General features: G+C 38.9%; 2 protein-coding genes across 8 annotated transcripts in view; both read right to left on the reverse strand.

Annotated features, from left to right (window-relative positions):
- CDKL2 (cyclin dependent kinase like 2) overlaps window positions 1–3,176 on the reverse strand; it is a 35,811-nt gene extending 32,635 nt beyond the window's left edge. The window contains exons 1-2 of one of the 2 annotated variants that reach the window (XM_067736271.1): window positions 2,786–3,176; window positions 24–222 (exon numbers count right to left, since the gene is read on the reverse strand). In XM_067736271.1, the coding sequence (XP_067592372.1) occupies window positions 24–222; window positions 2,786–3,006 (420 nt within the window). In that variant the 5' untranslated portion in view covers window positions 3,007–3,176. Of the gene's footprint in view, window positions 1–23; window positions 223–2,446 lie in introns of both variants that reach the window. The other variant, XM_067736272.1, reaches the window with a different exon arrangement.
- Window positions 3,177–17,520: 14,344 nt separating this feature from the next.
- G3BP2 (G3BP stress granule assembly factor 2) overlaps window positions 17,521–25,085 on the reverse strand; it is a 76,906-nt gene continuing 69,341 nt past the window's right edge. For all 6 annotated transcript variants that reach the window (XM_067736281.1, XM_067736279.1, XM_067736280.1 and 3 more), the window contains 4 exons: window positions 22,820–22,922; window positions 21,497–21,625; window positions 20,815–20,933; window positions 17,521–20,475 (listed from right to left, as the gene is read on the reverse strand). In XM_067736281.1, coding sequence (XP_067592382.1) covers window positions 20,203–20,475; window positions 20,815–20,933; window positions 21,497–21,625; window positions 22,820–22,922 — 624 coding nt within the window. In that variant the 3' untranslated portion in view covers window positions 17,521–20,202. The remainder of the gene's footprint in view (window positions 20,476–20,814; window positions 20,934–21,496; window positions 21,626–22,819; window positions 22,923–25,085) is intronic.

Consider the following 25,085-nt stretch of genomic DNA (forward strand, 5'->3'; position numbering starts at 1 on the left):
ATTCAATATATGTGATAACTTACCTTTAGTAACTTGATTTCTCGCATAGCAATTTTTTTAACCATTTTGTCATCATCACTTTCTAAGAACTTCTTGATGGCTACAATTCTTCCACTATCTTTATTCCTACACTTCATCACCATTCCATAGCTCCCTTCTCCAACCAATCCTAGGTTCTCATATTTTTCCATTTTAATTAAAAACCAGTAGGAATTCTTCTTGCTGTGGAAACCAAAACATAGAGTTAATTATGTTGAGTATATTAATTTCCTTCACCCTCCCAAATTAATTCTTCCACACCTGTTTTCCATATTAGAGCAGACACTGCATCGATGGCTGTCCTGTGTAATGTTTCTGCATCTAAGTTATGTTTTCAAAATATTCACATACATTTCATAATAGACAAAGCAAATGGAATTGAAGCCATTAACTTCAAATTTAAATTACTAAATGTCATGTTAATGAAATTTCAATATATTTTTAATTAAGATAAAGCAATACTTGAACTATTATACAAAACAATAACAGTTTACTTTAGAAAAACACAATTCCTTTTCACTTTAAGGTAAAAAAGGCACAAGGGAATTTGGTTACAGTGAAGATAAAATTTATTTTTTTACATCAGGTCTAAAAGATCAAAGTTGAGGATCTTTATGCGCTTTCTAGTCTATTGGGAAAAATATTACCGAGTAACACTAACAACTTCTGATCAACTATTTTTGTTTACTTTTATTACCATAGTAATTAAATTCCTATATTGAACATATAAAATAACAGCAATGACATCACAGTATGTAAGCAGATTTTTAATAATTAAATGTTAGTGTACCAAATACAGTATTTCAAAAATCTTTTTAATGATTAATCACTATAAGTATGATTATTTGAATTTTGTGTTTAGAATTCTTTTACATCCCATTATGTGACATTTTCTGGATGAAGGCAATCCTAACAAAATCTTTCTTACGTTACTAATAATTGGTGAAGGACCAGCAATCATTCCACTACATATTTTGGTATAGCAAGAAACTTTTCAGCCCAGATACGGTTAGATTTTACTTCATAAGTTTTGATCGCCATGAAATATAAAAGCTAATAAACTACAACTTCAAAGTTAAATTTATTTTTACAATCTGATTTTGAAATTAAATTCCAGAAGCAAAGAATAAACAACATTTCTGTTAATCCCAACATGGTTCTAAAAGTTTTTTGGGGAAAAAAGTAGTCTATTGGTAACTATACATTCAAATGACGATTCATAGTTGAATTTTTTTTTAACCTGACAATATAAAAACACTCATCCATAAAACTTGGTAAGAAAAAAAATTCTTACCTATAACATTAGTAGTGTACCTACAGCAATCTAAAATTAATTTACACAGATTGTGAATTGTGATGTTTTCCTTGCTTCCCTATTGGTACACTGATGACAAAGACAAAACAAATATCCTCTTTGTTCTAGCAAATTGTGATAATCCGATGTATACAATACATTTTCAACAGTTTACATTTGACAATTTAGGGGATATATATATATATAATTATTATATAGATTATATATATATAGTTATATATATATATAGTATATATACATGGAAAGTCAGAAGACTGATCTTCGGGAGGGAGAAAATAAATAAATCCCAGTCAACACCAACCCAATTATTTCATTATTTTACTACCAGCTTTGATAGTAGGTTCTACTATAAACTGTTTACAGAACAGTGTCTCTGACACTAACTTTCTATACATTTGACATTTACACTTCCATTTAACCTCTATTAACTGTTTTTAAATAAAATGTCAGTGTTTGAAAAAAAATTCTCAATGTAATTCTCTCTTTCCTTTAATTTTTTTTTCCTTCCACTAAAACAGCATATTTTATTAAGGACTAGACTTTAGGCTTATCATACCAAGGACAAAAATAGCTGGAATCTATAACCTGGATCATTTTAAAGCATTTGCAATTAGTGTCCTCAATATCTGGAAGTGCAAAGTGAACACAGTTAAAATTACCTTAAGCATGTCTAAGAGGTTCTGAAGCATGTCACAAGCTAACATTCTGCACGTTGACCACAATTGTATTCTCCCACCAACCGCACATTTGGTCACAGCACACTGAACACACCTGTTTTTTCAAGTGGCACTTCCCACAAATACTTTAGAAGTATCAAGGCTTAAAAAGCCTCTTGTTTCCTGAAACAGTTACTCATAAACCATAACTTCTCATGCCTTCTACTTGGGAATGTTAAGGGTTATACAAACTAAAAGGAAACCTGGCCAATTGGCAATGTGGTAGTTCTGGACATGTGCCATGGAAGCATATGGTTCTCATACTAATAATTTAGATAATAAAAAATTGCTATTTGTTATTTTGTTAAAGACAGGTTGAAATCTTTTATAGATAAAAGAACGAGATAATAGAAGCTTTCAAAAGTATTATACTTACTGTTCCTTTTAAATCCTTTGGCGTGGAAATACCCAAAGGTTTTCAACTTGGAAATAAAATTGAGGTAAAATGCATCTCGTTCTCAGGTCTAAAAGATGCTGACTAGCAAACTAGCAATTCTACTGCTGTCGCGATTTCTTCCGCAGACACAGTCTTCCCAGGTGAAGCAGGCAGGGAGGCAGACTGGCCTCAACCCACCGCAAGTTCACACTCAGGAGGACCGCGGCCCGCATGCTGTCGTCGTCAAGGCAACGACCTCACTCTGTCCCCAACCATAGGCACAAAGTCTCCAGTGAGAAAAGACCGGAGTCTAAATGCGACCACGGCAGGCACCAATACCTGTTAAGGCCAAGGCCTGTAGGGAAGTTAGCTGGGGTGCTAGGGCACCGCCTCCCAGCTCGTAAAGCTCCCGGTCCCTGGAGTCCGTGAACCTGCTCGGCTCTAGCTAGCCCTGGGCCAAGGCGTTGGCCACCAAGCTGCAAGGGGCGGATCCTCACCCGTCCGGACCCGCCCCCGAGTGCGCCGAGCCTCCCGTGTTCTGATTGGCTGGGTTCTGTCATCGCGATCTCTGATTGGCTTAGCGCCAACCACCCATCCAGTTCGCCTGGGGCTTGGCTCAGGTTCAGATCACTGACGCGCAGACGCCAGCGTCAGCACACACCTACCTTCTCAAGTAAGGAAGCACCTTTCTGCCTTCACCTGGAGACCGCTCTTCGCGACTGAGTACAACAGGCGATTCTGGTGCTCACGGGGAGGCTAAAAGTGGTGGTGGTTTTGTAGGATTGGGTGAAAATGTTAGGGGGTGACTGTGCAAAGAGCGCGATGAAGGGTTCTTCAAGCTCCTCGGCTGGGCCGGGGAGTGGGCTCTGAAGCCCCTTAACCGGGAAGGTTCGGGCTTGACGGCGATTCGACGCTTCCTTTCCGGTCTGGGCAGTGGGGTCAGTCTGCCAGGTAGGAGATGAGGGTGACAGTCTAGGAGGTGATAAGTAGGCGAGGCAAAGGTGAAAGTAGGTAAATGATGACAGAACTGGCGTTAGAAGGGACCCTGGGGAGGACAGCCTGGGCAATGAAAGTGAGGGAAATACTTGGAGATAACGGAAGGGGAAGAGAGGACATGAATGAAATAAGAGGAAAAGGGCTAAGACGGTTGGGGAACTAAAAGACATGAGCAATACTGGCATATGACAGACAGCCAAATAGGGTGCAGCTGGGGATGCGATGTTTAAGGCACAGACCAACTCAATCCATCATTAGGCAAGACTGGTAGGTCAGAATCATGCACATGCTGAAGTCACACAAGAAACAGGGCTTTCCTCATATTCAAGGAATTTGGGGTTTCAGCCATACCTCTGCAGTAAGGAAGCCTTAAGCACTCAGTTATTTTCATGTTAAATCATAAAAACTAACCATTTTGTAATTCTATTTGGTATCCATAATACCATGATCCAGTTAGGAGAGTGTCCTGGATAGCAGGTATTTATACCCATAGTCAATATTAAGGTATTAATTCGTTCTTGTATACAAAGAAATAAACATTCTGGTTTATAAATAAGATTTTGTGAGTTTGCTTAGAATGAATGAATCTTCCAGTGCCGGATCACCTTGATCGAACTGCTTAAAATCCAGTTCCTGAAGCTGTAATAATGAGGACCAGACCTGGGACCTGGATATGGAAAGAATATAATTCTTTAGTTAATGCAAGATGTAATTAGCTCTACCCTTAGGTGTGACCACGTTGGAGGGAGCCATGCCCCTTTTATTTATCTCTATAGGCTATAATAGAATGTGATGAACTTCTTTTATATGAGAAGCAGATTCCCTTTTATAAAGTGGCAAATCTGGGTTTGTTAGGCCTGAAGCGTGAGAAGAATTTTAAAGGTACCTCTAAGCAAAAGGCCCTGAAGTTTAAAATAACCTGTTTATATCCCACAGGCAACCAAAAGGATAAAAACTAAAAACTGGATTTGGTGACTAGATAATGCCTGAGAAAACAATTTCAAAAAGACTTGAGTTTGAAAGCCAGCTGTAAAGGAGGCATAGGGTATTCAAGAATTACACATCCCTGGTGGCCCAGTCCTGCCCCTCAGCCCAGGCCTCCCACAGGAACCAGGTTGTACCATGTAGGGAAGGGGGGATCTATTCACATACCTCAGGTAATAGAGGTGTGCGGATGGGGGAAGGGACTGCGCAGCTCAAAGGCTGGGGGGGCGTGTCATGGGGATCTCGAAAGGCTTGACGATGGGGCTACTTGGGGGGATGGCGAGGAGGCAACCTGGCAGGGGACAAGTGGGGGGCCCAGCGGGTTGAGCCCCTGGGCCCCAGGTCTGTACAATACGGTTTGCTATAAAACTCCAATCTTCTGTGGGTCGGGGGCGGGGAGGCAGAGAATTACACATCCTGGGTAAAGTCATCTATTGATACATGTTTGGTGAAGAGGAGGTAGTATTATGTAGAAGTGTGATTGGGTTATTGTTTATTTTAAACAAGAAAATCTTTGTAGGGAAAAGGAACAGAGAGAGAGAGGGGCTTTAAAGAGACAAGAAAAGGAATAATTAATGAAAAACCAAGGACAGGTAGTGAAGAGAAGGTGATAGAGTATGAAAAGGACTTAGCCTTGAAGAAGTTTCTAGAAAAGAGGAAAAACAGAAAAGTGTACGACAGACACATTAGCTGGCTTAGATCTTCTCTAAAAAAAATTTCTGCAGGAAAAAAGATAATGGTGAGATTGAGGCTCAAGCATATGTGAGCAGAAATTCCTTGAAATAGGTAGTTATGAAAGAAGACACTTTGATGTGAAAGGAATACGAAATAGTAAAATGTGCCCACTTGAGCATGGACACCATGAATTTACAGTGAAACCAACTGACTCTGTTTCATAGGACTTGGCATCCTCAGGTTCAAGAATGGAGAAAATAGGGGCTTCCCTGGTGGTGCAGTGGTTGAGAGTCTGCCTGCCGATGCAGGGGACAAGGGTTCGTGCTCCGGTCTGGGAGGATCCCACATGCCACGGAGCGGCTAGGCCCGTGAGCCATGGCCGCTGAGCCTGCGCGTCCGGAGCCTCTGCTCCGCAACGGGAGAGGCCGCAACAGTGAGAGGCCCGCGTACCGCAAAAAAAAAAAAAAAAAAAAAAAGAATGGAGAAAATAGACAGTATGTAAGCTACTTAGAGAAGTGGTAGTGCAAGGAGATTAAACAAAAAAGTTAAGAAATCAAGGGTGATGGAGAAAGCACAATTGAAATGGTTTGCCATGGTTCCAGCTAGATCAGAAGACAAATTATGACAAGTTAACTAATAAGCTGAAAATACAGGGGCACTGAGAAAATGGAGCTCATCATAGGCACAAAGAGTAAGTTTAATGGGAGTGAAAAAGGAGAAAAAGTTACTGTCAAAGAAAGCAAGTTGTGAATTTAAGATTTTGGAAATGGCACAAGATGATGATGATGAGCTCTAAAGAGTGGAATGTTTGGCCATCCCTTTGGGTAGCTGAAGTTTATTGAAAAATGTCATTGGAACTGAATTCAAAGAAACTTGAGGTCGCAGTATGAAAAGTCAAACTTTTCCAAAAAAATCATAACATGAACAAGTGGGACAATACAGAAAGAGGTTGAAATGCACATTTTAATCACTAAAGAAAGTGAAATGTTCTAAAAATCTAAAGAAAACACTGTGGGAGTGTATGAGACTGGCAACAAGAAGAAAGCCTGGAGAGATGGCAAAGAAACAAAGGTTAAAAAGAGACTAAGGAGGGCTTCCCTGGTGGCACAGTGGTTGAGAGTCTGCCTGCCGATTGCAGGGGACACGGGTTTGTGCCCCGGTCCGAGAAGATCCCACATGCCGCGGAGCGGCTAGGCCCGTGAGCCATGGCTGCTGAGCCTGCGCGTCCGGAGCCTGTGCTCCGCAACGGGAGAGACCACAACAGTGAGAGGCCCGCATACCGCAAAAAAAAAAAAAAAAAAGAGACTAAGGACCATATGACCCAGCAATTCCATTCCTAGGTATAGACCTAAGAAAAATGAAAACATATGTTCATACAGAAACTTGTACATGAATGTTCACAGCAGTACTGATATTCATATGAATTGATTTCATAGTAGCCAAAAAGTGAAACTCTAATATCCATCAATTGATGAATGGATAAACTGTGCTATATCCATACAATGGAATATTATTCCCCCTTAAAAAGGAATAAAATACTCATAGGTGCTACAACATGGATGAATCTTAAAAACAGTATGCTGGGACTTCCCTGGTGGTCCAGTGGTTAAGACTCCGCGCTCCCAAGTGCAGGGAGCCCAGGTTTGATCCCTGGTCAGGGTACTAGATCCTGCATGCTGCAACTAAGAGCCCACATGTCACAACTAAAGGAGCCCACATGCTGCAACTAAAGATCCCACATGCCACAACTAAGACCTGGCACAGTCAAATAAATAAATAAATAAATATATATTTAAAGAAGTATGCTAAATGAAAGATGCCAGACACAGAAGATCACATATTATGTGATTCCACCTATATGAAGTGTCCAGCATAGACAAATCCATACAAACAGAAAGTAGATTAGTAGTTACCAGGGACTGAGGGGGATATGGGAATGAGGAGTGAGTACTAATGGGTATGGGGTTTCTTTTTTTGGTCACACTGCATGGCTTGCAGGATCTTAGTTCCGTGATCAGGGATTGAACCCGACCCCAGCAGTGAAAGCGCCGAGTTGTAACCACTGGACCACCAGGGAATTCCCTGGGGTTTCTCTTTAGGCTAATGAAAATGTTCTGGAATTAGACAGTGATGAGTTATACAACCTTGTGAATATACTAAAAACCACTGAATTGTACACGTTAAAAGGGTGAATTTTATGTATGTGAATGACATTGCAATATAAAACAATAGACTTCCAAGAAGATAAGAAGTAAATAGCCTGCCTAGAAATCTTTTTTCAGTAAATTTATACATTTTAGCTTAGAGTAGCCCAATTCTCTTTCTCACCTTAGCAATCATCTCTGTTAAGTAACTCTTGGCAACAATCATTCTCTACATATCTGGACATCCCCGCAAAACGTGCTTTTCTTGCCAAAAAAACAAAAAAAACCCCACCACTTAGGTCCCATGAAATACTGATTGATCATGGGTTTTGGCACACTTCAGCTGAGTTACCAAGTGAAAGGAACGGCCATAAAATCTTCAGACTACAAAAAGGTTCTTTATTTTCAGTATATTATTGAGCATACAGCTATGAATACATTCTGACATTCTGTTAAAAAATTGGACTGGGGGGGCTTCCCTGGTGGCACAGTGGTTGGGAGTCCGCCTGCCGATGCAGGGGACACGGGTTCGAGCCCCGGTCCGGGAGGGTCCCGCGTGCCGCGGAGCAGCTGGGCCCGTGAGCCACAACTACTGAGCCTGCGCGTCTGGAGCCTGTGCTCCGCAACGGGAGGGGCCGCAACAGTGAGAGGCCCACGCACCGCGATGAAGAGTGGCCCCCGCTCGCCACAACTGGAGAAAGCCCTCGCACAGAAGCGAAGACCCAACACAGCAAAAATAAATAAATAAATGAAAAAAAAAAAATTGGACTGGGGACTTCCCTGGTGGTGCAGTGGTTGGGAATCTGCCTGCCAATGCAGGGGACATGGGTTCAATCCCTGGTCCGGGAAGATCTCATGTGCCGCGGAGCAACTAGGCCCGTGCACCACAACTGCTGAGCCTGCACTCTGGAGCCAGTGAGCCACAACTACTGCGCCCACACGTCACAACTACTGAAGCCCAAGCACCTAGACTCCGTGCTCTTCAACAAGAGAAGCCACCGCAATTAGAGGCCAGCGCACCGCAACGAAGAGTGGCCCCCACCCGCCGCAACTAGAGAAAGCCCACGTGCAGTGACAAAGACCCAACGCAGCCAAATAAATAAATTAAATTAAATTATCAAAAAAAATGGACTGACTCATTTTGAAGTTCTTGTTCTTTGACGGAAGGACATTTGCCTTAGAAGAGAGAATTCTGTTCTCAATCTAGTAATTGATTCAATGACCTCATTACTACATTTAAAAGTGATTAAGACAATCAGATTTGGGGGGGTGAAGAAAAATGAACCCTCCTACACTGTTGGTGGGAATGTAAATTGGTACAGTCACTATGGAGAACAGTACGGAGGTTCCTTAAAAAACTAAAAATAGGGACTTCCCTGGTGGCGCAGTGGTGAAGAATCTGCCTGCAAATGCAGGGGACACAGGTTCGATCCCTGATCCAGGAAGATCCCACATGCCGCGGAGCAAGTAAGCCCATGCACCACAACTACTGAGCCTGCACTCTAGAGCCCACGTGCCACAACTACTGAGCCTGTGTGCCACAACTACTGAAGCCCGTGTGCCTAGAGCCTGTGCTCCACAAGAGAGGCCCCTGCTCGCCGCAACTACAGAAAGCCCGCATGCAGCAACAAGGACCCAACGCAGCCAAAAAAAAGAAAAAAGCTAAAAATAGACCTACCATATGACCCTGCAATCCCACTCCTGGGCATATATCCAGAGAAAACCATAATTTGAAACAATACATGCACCCCAGTGTTCACTGCAGCACAATTTACAATAGCCTGGACAAGGAAGCAACCTAAATGTCCATTGACAGAGGAATGGATAAAAAAGTTGTGGTACATATATACAATGGAATATTACTCAGCCATAAAAAAGAATGAAATAGGGCTTCCCTGGTGGCACAGTGGTTAAGAATTGCCTGCCAATGCAGGGGACACGGGTTCGAGCCCTGATCCGGGATGATCCCACATGCCGCGGGTCAACTAAGCCTGTGCACCACAACTGAGCCTGTGCTCTAGAGCCCGGGATCCACAACTACTGAGCCTGCGTGCTGCAGTTACTGAGCCCATGCACCTTAGAGCCTGTGCTCTGCAACAAGAGAAGCCACCGCAGTGAGAAGCCAGCGCACTACAACAAAGAGTAGCCCCCGCTCGCCACAACTAGAGAAAGCCTGTGCATAGCAACGAAGACCCAACACAGCTAAAAATAAATAAATTTTTAAAAAAGGAATGAAATAATGCCATTTGCAGCAACATGGATGCACCTAGAGATTGTCACACTGAGTGAAGTAAGTCAGACAAAGACAAATATCATATGCTATTGCTTATATGTGGAACCTTAAAAAATGGTACAAATGAACTTATTTACAGAGATAGAGTCGCAGATGTAGAAAACAAACTCATGGTTACTAGGGGGAAAGCGGGCAAGGGGGAGGGATAAACTGGGAGACTAGGACTGACAAATACACACTACTATATATAAAATAGATAACTAATAAGGACCTACTGTATAGCACAGGGAACTCTTCTCAATACTCTGTCATGGCCTATATGGGAAAAGAATCTAAAAACGAGTGGATATATGTATATGTATAACTGATACACTTTGCTGTACAGCAGAAGCTAACACAACATTATAAATCAACTATACTGTAATAAAATTTTTTTAAAAAACATGGAATACTATGCAGCTGTGAAAAATGAGTAGGCACTTTGTTTACTGATATGGAATGACCTCCATGATATATGGTGAAATAATAAAAGTAATGTGCGTTTTACAGGGGGCCACCACTTATGCCTAAAAAGAAAAAAAAATGTATATTTGTATTCTCTTGGATATAGAAAGATCTCTGGAAGGGTGTACAAAAAAATTAGATAAAAAATGGTTGCCTCTAGGTAGAATTTTGTGGTGGGGGATGGAGGAAGAAGGCTTTTCACTTACAAAACTACCTTTTGAAGTGTATTCCATGTGAAAGTTTTCCCCATTAAAAAAAAATAAAATTTTAATTTAAAAAAGACAATTAGATTTGGAAACCTAAAGTACAATACACCACTTATTTGGTCAAGTTCAGCATACACCATATTTGATCTGTCAGTCACCAACACAGCTATATCATAACAGTATAAACCTGGGAATCCATTCCTCAAATGTTAAAAATAGTATACATTCTGTCTGCACTGATAACAAGCCTCTTATAAACTCTCCCTTGATGTTCCCTCTTCCTCTAGCCTCTGCTGCATTCCCGTTCATATTCATAGCAAAACTACAGAAAAACGTCTGTTCATTTCCTACATCCTGTTCTCCCTTGGGCTTTCATCCTTATCACTTCACTGGAATAGCTCTTCCCATAAGTCAGTAAGACCTACACAAAGCCATCTGTGGCAGAGATTACTAGCTACTCACAGTAAGCTGGTTCCTTTTTTCTCTATGCATAGCTTGCATATTTTCTGAACTCTCCACTGCAGTTAGGGGTGATCATGAGACTGAATTCAAGCCAATGGAATATGAGATGTGTACCATTCCCAAACCTGGCCCATGAAAATCTCTGTTCGAGATACTCCATGTTGGGGCTTCCCTGGTGGCCCAGTGGTTGAGTCTGCCTGCCAATGCAGGGGACACGGAGCTCTGGTCCGGGAGGACCCCTCATGCTGCAGAGCAGCTAGGCCCGTGTGCCACAACTGCTGAAACCCGCGTGCCTGGAGCCCGTGCTCTGCAATGGGAGAGGCTGCCGAGGTGAGAGGCCCGTGCACTGTAGTGAGGAGCGGCCCTCACTCGCCGCAGCTAGAGAGGGTCCACGTGCAGCAACGAAGACCCAACGCAGCCAAAAATACATAAATAAAATTAAAAAAAAGAAAAGATCCTCCATGTTCCTTTTCCCTTCCAGCTAGCTGTAATGGAGATGACTATAATGTGATCTTGAAGCCACACTGTGAAGTTAGTAGAGCCTTCATTCATCTGGGTCCCTAAATGATTAAGTGAGGGGGAGCCAGACTACTGACCTCTTCATGACCATTCCCCCCTTTGTTATATGGTGGTGGTGGGGGAAACTATTGTGTTTGAGCCATTAGACATTTTGGGGTCTATTTATTTTAACAGTTAGTCCACCCTAATTTATTCGCCACCTTCTTTGACCTCTCAGCAGCATGACACAACTTTCTATACTTTCCAAGACTAATTCTTGAAACTTAGCTTTCCACGACACCCATATTTGCAATATATTGTCTGTTTTCTTTGCATGGTTCTCCTGTTCTAGAACCCTACATGTTGCAAGTGTCAGAGGGCTCAGTCCTCAGCCTCTTCTCTTCTGTACACTCTCTTCCTAGATGATCTCCTCTAACCCAATAGCTGCAAAGACCTCTGCTCACCAATCACAGCACAGAGCTCTCCTCAGAATTCCAAAATCATACCATACCGCCTGACATTTCTTCTTGGATATTCAACTGGCATATGAAACTTAACGTGGATATAAGAGAACTGTTGATCTTCCCTCCACATTTCATTCCTGCTTCTCTATCTCAGTAAGAGTACTTACTGCCTTCCACACCAAGGTGCATAAAAATCCCAGGAGACATCCTTGAAAATTATCTTTCCCTCACATTCAAAATCCAATTCATAACCAAGTGTTGTAGGTTGTATCCCAAATTATCTTATTAACTGACCATTTATCACCATCTTCACTGCTCCAACCCTAATCCAAGCGACCATCGACATCACCCAACAGCCCTTCCTGACTGGTTCCCTAATTCAGATCACGTCACTTCCTTGCTCAGATCCCTACAATCCTAGTTCAAGAGTAAAATCCAACTACAAGGCCAGTTACCGATCTCTTGATATCAGCTGCTTACTATTATGGCCACGCTGGCGTTAATGCCCTTGAACACTCCAAGCTCCATCCAAATACAGGGCCTCTGCATTTGTTCTATTTGGAATGCTCTTCCTCCTCAAAGCTGCCTTCTCTTCCAGATCTCAAGTGTACCTCCTGAGGCCTTTCATTACCGCCCCCGGTTGTGATTAAGGAACAGCCCCATCTCCAGTTACTATTACATTCCCTACTAGTTCTATCCCCCATTAGCCAGGTGCTATTGGAAAAGTGACCAACCCCATTGTGCCTGAATGTATCCTTCTGTAAAAGAAATAGTATTCCTCACAGGATTGCCGTTGGAACTAAATGAGTTGTATTATGCCCAGGACTAATCAGGACTGAAATTACTTGTTTGTTGCTTCCGTCCCTCAAAAACTACAAGTTTCCCGAGGGTAGGCTGTATTTGCTGTATTGCCAGCCAGCACCTATGGAGGTCTCTGGCACATATTAGATGCTAATATTCACTGACTGCTATACAAGTCTTTCACTTCCTGCACACATACTGGTTATCTTTAGTGCTGTCTTTGAAACGTCACTACTCCTTTATGCTAAGTCACCATCCAACTGAAATGTCTCACATCTCTTCTCTATTCCAAGTCACTATCCTTGTCACCATACGCCAGGCAGAGCTTTGTTTTTACCTCTCCAAGCTTTAGTTCACCTCTTTAAAAACAAACAATAGATGAACTTAATAGGGTTATCAGATTAAGATACAACATATGTGAAATGACAAGCCCTCAAAAATTCTTCCCTTTTCTCAGCTCAGAGACTCAGTATTTAACAGCTATTTGATTTCTGTTCCAAGTCTGCACTCTAGCTCATTGCTTCACGCTGTAGTTCCTGAATGTAGTAGTTCCTGAATTAATTTTAGGCCTGCTAATGCTGGAGGCTGTCTGTGATTTCCCAATTTTCTGAAATAAAGCCAGGACAAAAATACGTTGCAAAGTTTAAATTTCTAGTGCTTAAAACCCATTTTTCCTAAAATCACTCATCTTTTAAAGTAGATCAAGTCTTATAGCTAATCCAGTATTTCAAATCATTTCATACTAGTGTAACCATAATAAACTTTCTGAGCCCGTCTCCCTGACTGTAAAATAGATAACTACATCTTAGTTTGCCTAAATATGAAATCAGATGTAAAGCTACCAGCAGTATGATTCACAGTATATCCTCAAATATTGGAGGAAAATCATTTTAGAGATAAAAATGGGTGTAAAGATAACTATTTTACTGGTTACACTATTTTAAAGTGGAAATATCTGATTTTCATTGCTTTGTACGTTTATGCTAACTATCCAGAACTTGAATCATTCTCAGTTCCTTTCAGACACCTAAATTCAGCTGCCAAAAAATAACCTAAATAAATGTATTTCCCTCCCTCAGATATAGTAGTCTTGAACTACCACAACAGCTTCATTTCCATTCTCATCCTCCTACCATCTAGCCTCTACATGGCATATCACTCCTATGCTTAATTCCCTTTAATGGCTTCATACTGCAATTAGAAAGATACCCAGAAAAACTGGTTATGTAGGCTAATTATATGATCTAGTCTAGTTCACCTGTTAGCATTTTGCCCCCGTGGACCCAAATCCACCTATCCCAGCTTCTTCTCATTACCCTCTAAGTTTTTCCAATTTTATAAGCTTTACATGTTATCTAGTCCCTGAGCGGAGAGCTCCTATGTTTCATGTCAACTCTAGGCATCTAAAGTTGCCACTCAGTTGCTCTGTTTTACCTTCCTTTACATCGCATTTACAACTACCCTTCTCCATTGTAAAGTACATAAGCTCAGAGGGAGGCCCACGGACTTGTCCTGCTCATGTACCCTCAACATCAAGAACAGTGCCTGGCACACAGAGGTGCTCAATAAACACTTGATAAACACCATTAAGTGGTCTGTCTTCATTAAAGCGATGTTTAATAGTATAAAGGAACACACACACACAGACACACACACACAGACACACACACCAAGGTATTTCTAGGGATCACCTACAGGCTGAATTGTGGATGTTCATTCTTTTGGATTCTCTTTACTTTCTATGATGTGCATACCATGCTTCTGTGTTGTCATAAAATAAAATACACATAAACTTGCCACTCTATATACTGTTTTTGAAATTAAAAGGCACAAGTCACAATTACATACCCTTCTATACAGCTTCCTCTTTTCAGGTCCATTTCACACCGAAAGCCAAGAGGGTTCCAATAGCACTCCGGCCTCCCCACCATGAAACCTGTTTTAATCAGTAATTTGTTCCACATATCACCTTACTTTTCCAATTATGCAAGTGAACAACTTCAGATTCTTAGATACCACCTTTTTCCTCACCAAGACCTGGCTGTTTTACCCACTTAGTCTTTCAAATTCTTTAGGTTTCTAACATCACCACTCTAGTCCAAGCTACTACAACCATTCTACTTTCATAGCTCTTGACTGAACTACTACAGCATCCTTTCACCTCATTTACTCATTACTTAACTCCTTCCATTAACCCAGAGACCTAACTTATTGAACTCCAGAGATTTCAAAGTAGAATTACCTTCCTGTCACTCAACAAAACCTTCAACTTCCTATTGGTCTTGGGATAAGGACCTACCTCCTTATGGTCTGCCCCCTAGCTACCTTCTTAAATATGCAAACACTAACTTTTAGACCTTTTTAACCCGAGAGCAGGGAACCTTGTTCATTTCATCATTTATCAACAGTACGTAGAACAGCACCTGGCACACAGAAGTTCAATAGTTAATGAATTAAATGAGCCAGTGAAAGTTAGTAAGAGCATGAACAGATCTTCCTGCAGCCTGAAAAATGGATAGAAGGGAGACAAACAGAAAATATTAAGTAGAACAGATGAGACTCCAAACATTTCTAGGTTAAATAGGTCAGAAAAAGAGAGATGTTCATTATCAGAGAGTCAGGTATGCATATCACTTAGAAAGATAAAACACATTGTTTTGGACTTTCAAATTCTGAATTACTGAAGGACTTCAAAAGGGGACAAGGCAAAAAAGGATTAAAAAAAAAGAAGTGTTTGAAACACAGAATAGAGAGGCAGTAGAAATTCAGCTGAGTGAAAAACAGTATCAGGTAACACTTGCTGAGTGCCCAGTACATTGTTTTAGGTGCTTTATGTATTAATTCACTGAATCCTCACAATCACCGCCTCATTTTACAAATGAGTTAAACAGGAGCTCAGAAAATGTAACCATTGAGGAATGGACATATATACACTACCAAACGTAAAATAGCTAGCTAGTGGGAAGCAGCCACATAGCACAGGGAGATCAGCTCGGTGCTTTGTGACCACCTAGAGGGTGGGATAGGGAGAGTGGGAGGGAGACGCAAGAGGGAAAAGATATGCGGACATATGTATAACTGATTCACTTTGTTATAAAGCAGAAAGTAACACACCATTGTAAAGCAGTTATACTCCAGTAAAGATGTAAAAAAAAATAAAAAAAGAAAAAGAAAAGAAAATGTAACCATTGAATGGTGGAGTTGCCATTCAAGGCCAGACTGTCTCCAAAGCCCTTCTCTTGACCATCACACTATATGGAATCTACTGAATGGACAATATACTGAAGCTAAGGTAGTTCCTGGCCTAAATGAAACCGTTCAGAGAAAATTTGTGGGGAAAGAGACTGAGGATAGAAGAGATATGTGTGTGTGTGTGTGTGTGTGTGTTGGGGGGATAATGGTGGTTATGGGGTAATAAAGAGTACAGAAGACAGGAACAGTTAAAAGAATATTATTAATGCCACAAAACAAAGCATTCCAAGTAGGCAATCAGCTTTATCAAAACTCTTAGGAGATCAAGGACAAGAGTAGTAATCTTTCTGTGAATGTTTAATCCTAAATCCACATTTATAGTATTTTGCCCAGTATTTGGTAATGCTAAAAACAGACTTCATTTCCTATTAATTCTGAAGTATAAGGTGTTTATATACTACACAGATTGGAAGATTTCAGTCTTTGTCAAAAATACCCAGAAACTTCATTACTTAGGAATTCTGACTTAATTATGCAAAAAATTTTAAAACAATCACTATATGAACCCACTGAAATCCATCACGAAGGGAAATCTCTTTCAGGACATAATAAATTATTCATTTATCCAGTAATTTAAAATAATTTAGAATTCTGGCATTAAATTGATCAAGACTTAATAATTAGAAAGTCCTATGAACATAGAATGAAAAAAAATCAAGTCTTCATCTGTAAATATATAAACGATGAGCAAGCTGTCCTAATTTAAAGGAAAAATATCAACATATATCCACTAAATTTTCATTCACTTGATACAAAGACTATATCATATAACACAGTTTGAAACGTAGCACCTTGTAGGGCTAAAACTTTCAAATATTTTGTTCCATATAAATTTCCTGGACCAAATGATATTTTGCTCCTTCAAATCTGGTTCTGGTTGCAATATAGTGTCACATATACATTTTACCCCCTCTAAAAATTCTTTCCATAGGGCTTCCCTGGTGGCGCAGTGGTTGGGAGTCCACCTGCCGATGCAGGGGACACGGGTTCATGCCCCGGTCCGGGAGGATCCCACATACCGCGGAGCGGCTGGGCCCGAGAGCCATGGATGCTGAGCCTGCGCGTCCGGAGCCTGTGCTCCGCAACGGGAGAGGCCACAGTAGTGAGAGGTCCGCGTACCGCAAAAAAAAAAAAAAAAATCTTTCCACAGCCATAAAATTAGATGTTATTATACATTATAATTAACATTGAAAGGAGTTTAATATACATTTATAAAAATCTTAAGTCTTACTGCCCAGCAGTATTTAAATGATTGTTCTGGCTTTTCTTCAGTACAAACTTGTGAAGACTGATTTAAGGAATCCTCATAAAGTGTTATGAAAATTCATTTATCATCCCTTTTAACAAAGTTCTGAAATTACATAGGCCTTATGACTTCACTACTCATTTAAAGTATATATTCATAACTATGACTATTCTTTCCTTTTTAATATTCCTTCAGAGCTTGACAAATCTGTTCTAATTGCTGAACTGGGGCATGTCCTTAACTTCAGATAACCTCAGTTTTCCCATCCCCTTTCTCTTTTCCTTCTGAGATGATTTAGCAATCCTTTGGAAAACCCAAGATTTTTATAAAAAATAAATGTTTAGCCGTCTGCTTTACATCATTCTCACCTTCCTTACCACTTATTATTCTGTTCTAACATTCTTTATCTTGTATACCAGCTATCTAACTGAACTGAGATAGGTCTCTAACAATGTTCAAGTCTTACTTAAATGATTTATTTTATATATCAAATTTCACAAATAATAGTTGGTTTTAGAATAATTCCTTATTTTTACTTAGGTTGTGTGAAATGCAATTGGGAGAAAATATTCTGGAACACAAACCTATAGATTAAATTAGGGACATAGATAAATGCTGCAGACATCAGTAGTTTATTGTTTGTTTAGTCCAAACACATTCAAAATGGAAACTCAAAGAATACTTTCCACCTGAAACAATTAAACTAGATACTACTAGCATATAATGCTTAACACATTACAGCAATAAAGATGGTAATCCATTGTCTTCTATACCTACTAAAGCCAAGATGGTAAAGCCAATTTGGTTGCAATAGTGTCATAAGGATAGAATAGAATATTACCATCCAAAAAGAAAAAAAACAAAAAACAAACAAAACAAAAAACAGCAAATAACAGTAATGATAGATGAATACTTTTACTCTGGTTCACTGAAAGGGGACAAAATGTTAAAAGTCCACAGTACTGCAGGTGAACAATCACCATGTAAACTTCTCCATGTGATGTTTTAATGTTTTACTCATGGTATGTAAAGACTGAAGCTGAATGGCTCTTTGCTTTAATTTTCTATTACACTTAACATTTGTCATTACTTTTGGTGCCAGAAGTTTTCATGGGTGGCAGGGCAATATCTTGGATTGGAAATTATATATATATATATAATATATATATAAAAATAAAATAAAATGGGAAGGAGAAAGAAATGAAAGAGGGAAAATATGCTATAAAAAACAAAACACTGACAAGAAACCACTCACTTAAAAGCAGTTTGAATACAGGCTTCAAAACTCAAAAGTAATTTTCTGGTAATAACTTCAAGTACTATACATCAGAAAGTGTAAAAGTATTTCAAACAGGAAAAAAATCCTTAACCCCCCCAAAATGGAAACCGAGAAATCTGTGTCCCCAAAATATACGCAATAGTGCAAGACTTTTCCTCGAACATGGAAGACCTCATTCAAGGGGGAAAAAAAGGGACAGATTTAATTTTACTTATACCGCCCAGTACATGAAAAACAAAATATGTGCATCATTTGCTAGTTTACTAAACAGCAAACACAGTTCCATAATTCAGAACCAGTTTGCTATCATGTCAAGTGCATTTTTTGTTTGTTTTTACTAAGATAGAATGGAGAAGTCTTCCATGCTAACAAGCAGCTTTAAGTGGTCACACTTATTTACCCCACTCCTAGCCTGAAACATCCAGAAACTAGTAGGTACTACAGGCTCCAAGCATAAAATTGGATATCCTTTTGTCATACTTGTGGTTTACTGGAACTTGCTATAAAGACAGACAATAATCCAGCAGCTACAAACTCTGCTCACAGAATTGTTTAGAAATTCATGTAAAAATAAAAGATGTCGTCCCAGACTTAAATTCAGAGCCACTCGGGTGCTGACATCAGTTCAAGAATTGTGCAAAATGAATGACAGTTCCCTGCCCCCCAAATAGAAATGCAAACACTTAAGAGCTGCTGTTCTTTTCTCTGAAAATTGCAGTATCCTCACTCCAGGTTTACTTGCCATTTATGGAATCTGACTGCTTTTAAAATGTCACTAAAAATGTGCATCAAGTTGATTGACTTTTCCAGCACCTCTCAAGTGATATGCTTCAACGTTCACATTCAGGCTAACAGAAAAGTCAACAAGAGACTTACTCAAATAACTGACTTCCTCCTTCCCCCTCCCTCCCAAACACACAAGACTCCCTCCCACAGAGAACACAAAGTTGTTAACTGAAGAACAAGGTAAATAATATGCTAGTCAATTTTACTGATTTTAAAGATACTGCAATTTTTATACACTTCAATGATTTTTCAACATTTTGTAGCTGTTTGGCTTTGCAGCACAGCAATTCATACACTATACTGTACAAAATTACCAGCAAGACTGGAATGATGTATTAATAGAAGGCACCATCATGCTTATTACATTACCAGAGAACAAAATACAGTAAAGACAATTTTCACTGTACACAGCTTAAAGAAAGGAAACGGGGGAGGAGGAGTGTGTTGAGCAGCCAGCCATCCCTGTACTGAAGAGGGGCAGGTAGAAAAATCTTAGATATGGAGCTACTAAATCTGGTCTAATATTCAAGACCATAGCATTTGAAGTTCGGATTTTTGTTATTTAGTTCATAACTAAATGATTTCCTTCTGGAATATACTTGTAGTCTTGTTAAGGTTTATGTATACACACGCTGGTCACAGCAAGCAGGTAAAAATGCCCTCATCATTTCACAACTATGCGCTACTGGAAAAAAAGATGAAAGATTTTTTCCCCTGTTGCCTCCTTTGCAGATGTCAATGTTAATGAGTTCAGAGTACCCATTAGTGCATAACAAGTTTCTGTTGGTTTGTATTTTTGGGGGGAGCCAAGGAAAAAGGCAAGATTCTCCAATTGCACAAATTGCACTATTTGTGTTTCCAACATTAATAGGCAGAAACAGTAACACTTAAACAAAATGTGCAGCAGAGGATTTTTTTTTGACTCAAAGGACCTGAATTCAGTTGGGCATGTCCTTTTAAGTTCATTTTGTTGCAGATAGTTTAAGATATGGTCATTTCTCAGTCCTTAATTCTCCAAGTCTAGATTTATAAATTAACAATGCGAATCCTGTTGTAAAACTGGGGAAATAATGTCCACCTCAATTTAACTGATAACCAAAAGATGCTTTTCACATCAAAGAAATGATCAAAAAGGCTGTGTCACATTCCAAAGCCAAAAAAAATTAACAAGAATGCAAACACGATGAATAATGTACCACTGCCAAAACTTTGCCAACAGTGGAGCCTCAGCGACGCTGTCCTGTGAAGCGGCCTTCCATCTGCCCGGTTCCTCTCCCAGAGCCAAGTTTCTGTGCCATGCCACCTCTTGGAGGGGGTCCTCTTCCATCCCGGTCCCGCATCATTCCACCGCCCACTATTCCACGGGGACCACCAGGACCTCGATCATTGCGCCTAATATCCCTGCGATCATCACCACCACCTCGAGTTTCTCGCTCTCTGGCAGCTCTTGTCTTTTTCTCTTCCACGTTTAAACGTACTTCCCCTCGAAACATAATTGGCTTTACAAGGGAAGAAAAAATTTTACACGGGCAGGTTAGACAATAATAGTAATGTAGTATCATAAGTAAGTAAGAAAATCCAGGGAGACAAAAAAACTTTTCATGAAATTCTCAATATGCAACCTATTCCAACCTTCATTACCAGAGCAAATAATGAAATAAAGTTAAAACAATCCATACTTCAGACTTTAAAACTACTAACAAATCTTTATTCTTTGCATAAATACCATTTCACAGTAAACTATTTTTAACTTTACCATTTAAAAAAAGACTTTCTAAGTAATACTAAATACAACAGGAATAATAAAGTATTGAATTATGCCCTTTAAAGTCACTTACTTTTGCAATTAAGATTCTCTGAACTGGTTCAGAGTCATGAAAAACCACAAAACCAAAATTTGGAAGCTTTCCCCCAACACCCTTGGTATTGATGCGAAGTTCCACAACGTTTCCAAAACCTGTGAAAATATACATTACACCAAGGGTTAAATAGTTTAACAGAATATTTTGTGACTTTAATTGTTCAGGATGAAATACCTTAATCTCCTTGATCCATTTCAAAACAAAAGTTGCAAGCTGCTATACCCAGTGACAATTAAGGTACATTCACTCTTACAGGTCATTTACTTAAGATGCCAATAAAAACTAGCTTGTTTTGTCACCCTTCTGCATCTTTATTACTCCTTTCTAAAGGGAAGTTACCTACACAGTTTCAGAGAGACAATGTTATTTTCTATTTCTGACTTGAATTTGCCAAATGAATCCCATTTCCAAATCTAAGACTGATTCATCCAGCTCTTTCTTCTAACCTCTACAGAACCAGGCCAGTCAACACTCAGTACAGTCACTGAGAAACATCTGGTACAACCTTCTACACCCTTCTGATCAAGGTGATTAGTACCTAGAGATATACATAGTACAGAGAGGTAAATGTTTTTTTAAAAAAATCCTCAATACACTATGAAAAGAGTTCTCTTCTCCTCCTGCTTAATTTTACAATAAAGCAAAATAAACTACTTACTCATGAAGAACTCTTTCAGTTCATTTTCATCAATATCGTGTGGCAAGTTACCAACAAAGAGTTGATGACTATCTGGATAGCGAATTATTCTACGGTTATCAGCTTCATTCTGTTCAATATCTCCTCTGCCTGAGAAAAGGAATAGAGCAGATATTAAAGTTTACAATGTCATACAAAAAATAGCTCAAAGCAATGAATGTTAAAAAAAAAACTTGATATTCCTGTTTTAGTTTATTTAATAAGCTCCTTCAACAGAGGCGGAAATGCCTATTATTAGTAGGTTAGTTAGAAAAAAACATGACACTGACTAGATTGCTGAAGTCCCTTCTTCTAGGTCTACTGGTCTGATTATATGAAAGCCAAATACTAGCAGTACCAGTATTCCTCCTTAACCAAACTCCTGCCATCACCGAGAAACCAAATAGATTTCAGATAGTGAGGTATACTTGTACTAAATAATTTAGTATTTTGAAATTCACAAATTAATCTTTGGTTGTATAAAATTATAGCCAAATCCATAAATTTAATAGCAATAACAACTCATTTATATAGCCTTTTATACACATAAGAGTGCTCTTATATGTATATATATAAAATCTTATTTGATCCTCCCAATGACACAAGGAACACAATGAGGCATATAAAGAAAGGCATCACACAGGAAAAATGTGTGTAGTAACTGAATGGTGTAAGAGAAGCTCCTGATTTAAGGGTCTCACCCGAGATCATAAACTCAATCACTGACAAAGCTAGGATAAACCCCAGCTCCCATGACTTATAGCACATCACTTATTTTATTTTGTGGGAAAAAATTACATTTTCTAAATTTGATGTACACATCTCCCACCTCCTCCCAAAAGCAATCTAAACATACTTATAGAATTCAAACAGAGGTTCTACATATATTAACTAACAATGGAAACAAGTCAAAAATCATGACAACTTACTTAATACCTAAGACAATCAAAATAAGAAGAATCAGGGTGTGCTTATTGTTTATCTGTGAAGAGATAAGAGTGCTAAGTAAGAGAGTAGGTTATTGGCAGCTCGGTTTTGAATTCTTAGAACCAGTGACAATAACCAAATAAAATGTGTCTCTAAATTCTTTTACACCTTCAAAATACATGTCTCTATGGCATGTCAACTAATCTTCCCCTCAAAGTTGTTTTGCCCAGGCTATATTTAGCAGGTTACTTAAGCCTTTAAGCAGTTTGGTACTAAAAAAGGATTTGCATATAAAACACATTATAATTTAAAAAAAATTTTTTTAAGTTCGGTCTTCAACTTTTCAAGTGCTGAAGGCCACAGAAGGGGCTGACTCACCTGGTCTTGGTCCTCTAGGAGGGAAACCGGGTCGTTCTCTAGGTCGCTGTTCACGCACACGAGGTGGCTGAGACTGAACTTCTGGTTTAGCTTCCACTCTCGGCTAAAATACAAGGGAAAAAACACATTATAAAGAAACACATTCCACAGGAGAAAAACAACTAAAGAAACAACCAAGGCATAATGGTCATTTTAAGTTCAGAATATTTTTAACATAGTGTCCTATATATGTGAAACATAAATTTTTATAAAGATATTCTGTACCAATCTAGGACTGTAGGGTAAATTTTATTTTCTCACTCAAGGCTATAACTCACAATAAGCTGCTTTTTATTTACAACCATATTTTTTCAATAAAGTTACAACCACATTGAGATAGCATAAAAGGTATCGCTACAAAATTCAAAAATGCAAGATGAGCCACTCCATGTAAATACATATACAAAATAAAAAGCCATCTTTATCTTAGGAAGACAAGAATATATGACACATCCTTTCTAATTCTCTAGTATGCTGCCCTTCAAATTTAATAGTGCTCAGCAATATCTTCTAAACCCCATCCCGTAATTTTATTTAAAAAAATCCATATTTTGATAGTTCAAAATATACAATTTAGTGTACTCTACCATCTAAAAATACTATCTTTAAGTTAAAATGCACATAAAAAAAAACAAGATAGAACGTGTTGATAGCATCTCAAATAGTCAAAGAAGTCCTTTAGCTCCCTATTGTTCTTCCTAATGGGGGAGGTGTGCATTTATTTAAGGACTGACCCCAACAATATTTCTTAATTAATTCTTGGGCGTGGCAGGGGAAGTAATAGTTCATTTTAAGGTACCCTCCAAAAGTTTCTGCTAACTGCTAAATTGAACACATATATTTAAAGTAACTATGCTAAAAACAAAATGACATCTGCATCTACTATTACCTTTTCCTTAATACATTGGCATTTTCAGTATTCCCAACCTCTTCAGGCTGTGTCTATTGCCTAAATATTTATGGTCCGAGGAAAAGACAAAATACACGCACCTGCAAAGGATGCTGAAAACCCTCAGCAGGAATATGAAGAATGTATCCTCAAATCAGAAAGCTAGTAATTTCAGTCCTATCTTTATGGCTGATCATCTCTGAGTACCTCAGCCCAGGCAGTGGCTCAAACTCTTTCATAATTTATATAGCCGGGATATTATAATTTGCAAGGACACATTTTGATACAAGGAGATATGTTTCTTTGAAAAACAACCATTTGTTATAATTTCACCCACTGTAACCAAAAGGTATATTATCTCCTACCCTAGCAGTTTTTAACAGATTTGCCTGTCTCCCCCAATTGTTTTTCTTCCATATAGATTTCCCATTTCCCTCAAAATGAAGTTGCTTTCCATGTTCTAGAATTTTGCTAGTTAAAAAAAATTTTTTTAATGTTTAATTTTCCCAGGTTTTTAGTATGTATTTATTCCTACAATGACCATATCTTAATTTATTTCGACACCAGATAAAGAACCAAGCACAGTGCCATTAGACATAGATGTTCCGTAACTATTGGTTCATTTAAAATTAAATTACATTTTTAGTTCTCTAACAAAACATGTAGGAGAATGTTCTATGCCTGACCAGGGGCCCTAAGTTACAGCCCTGAGACCACTTCTATCTGTATTTAGAATTTAAGACTACATAATAATTTGACCGAAAATGTGATGCCTGAAAAAGGTAGTTGTTTAGAAATTTCAGCTAAGCAGGGCAGGGCCTAAAAGCAAAACTTACTTCAGTATGAAAATAAAACAGAATTAAAGGAGATTCTCTAACAAAGTCTGACGAAGCTAGTATGTTTAATAAATTAATAAAAATAGCAAAGGTACACCTTTTAATTTAAATGTCTCAGAAAAACCTCGACTCATTCAAACCAAGAAAAGGAATTCTGGCTGACCGATTCAGATTCTTTTCAAAACAGATTACTGAAACAAAAATAACTGCAAGTAACAAAACAAAAAAGTTCTTCATTATCCTTTAAGGATTTAAAATTTAAAACCACAAATTTAAGTGCCAACATCTTACAAATAATCCACACATTAATTTAGCAACCTGACTTTTAGATATTAGATGATGCCAATATAGGAAAAATGAGACCAAAAAAAATTATCACAATTTCTTTCAGTAACTGATTACTGTATGTCAACTAAGCCAGCTGGATGCTTACAATTCTTCAGGCTCAATTTCATGAAAACTATTGGCTCCAAGGAGGTAAAAATAACTAAGATACCACATA

Source organism: Pseudorca crassidens, chromosome 4, assembly GCF_039906515.1.
Source record: "Pseudorca crassidens isolate mPseCra1 chromosome 4, mPseCra1.hap1, whole genome shotgun sequence".
Taxonomy (NCBI): domain Eukaryota; kingdom Metazoa; phylum Chordata; class Mammalia; order Artiodactyla; family Delphinidae; genus Pseudorca; species Pseudorca crassidens.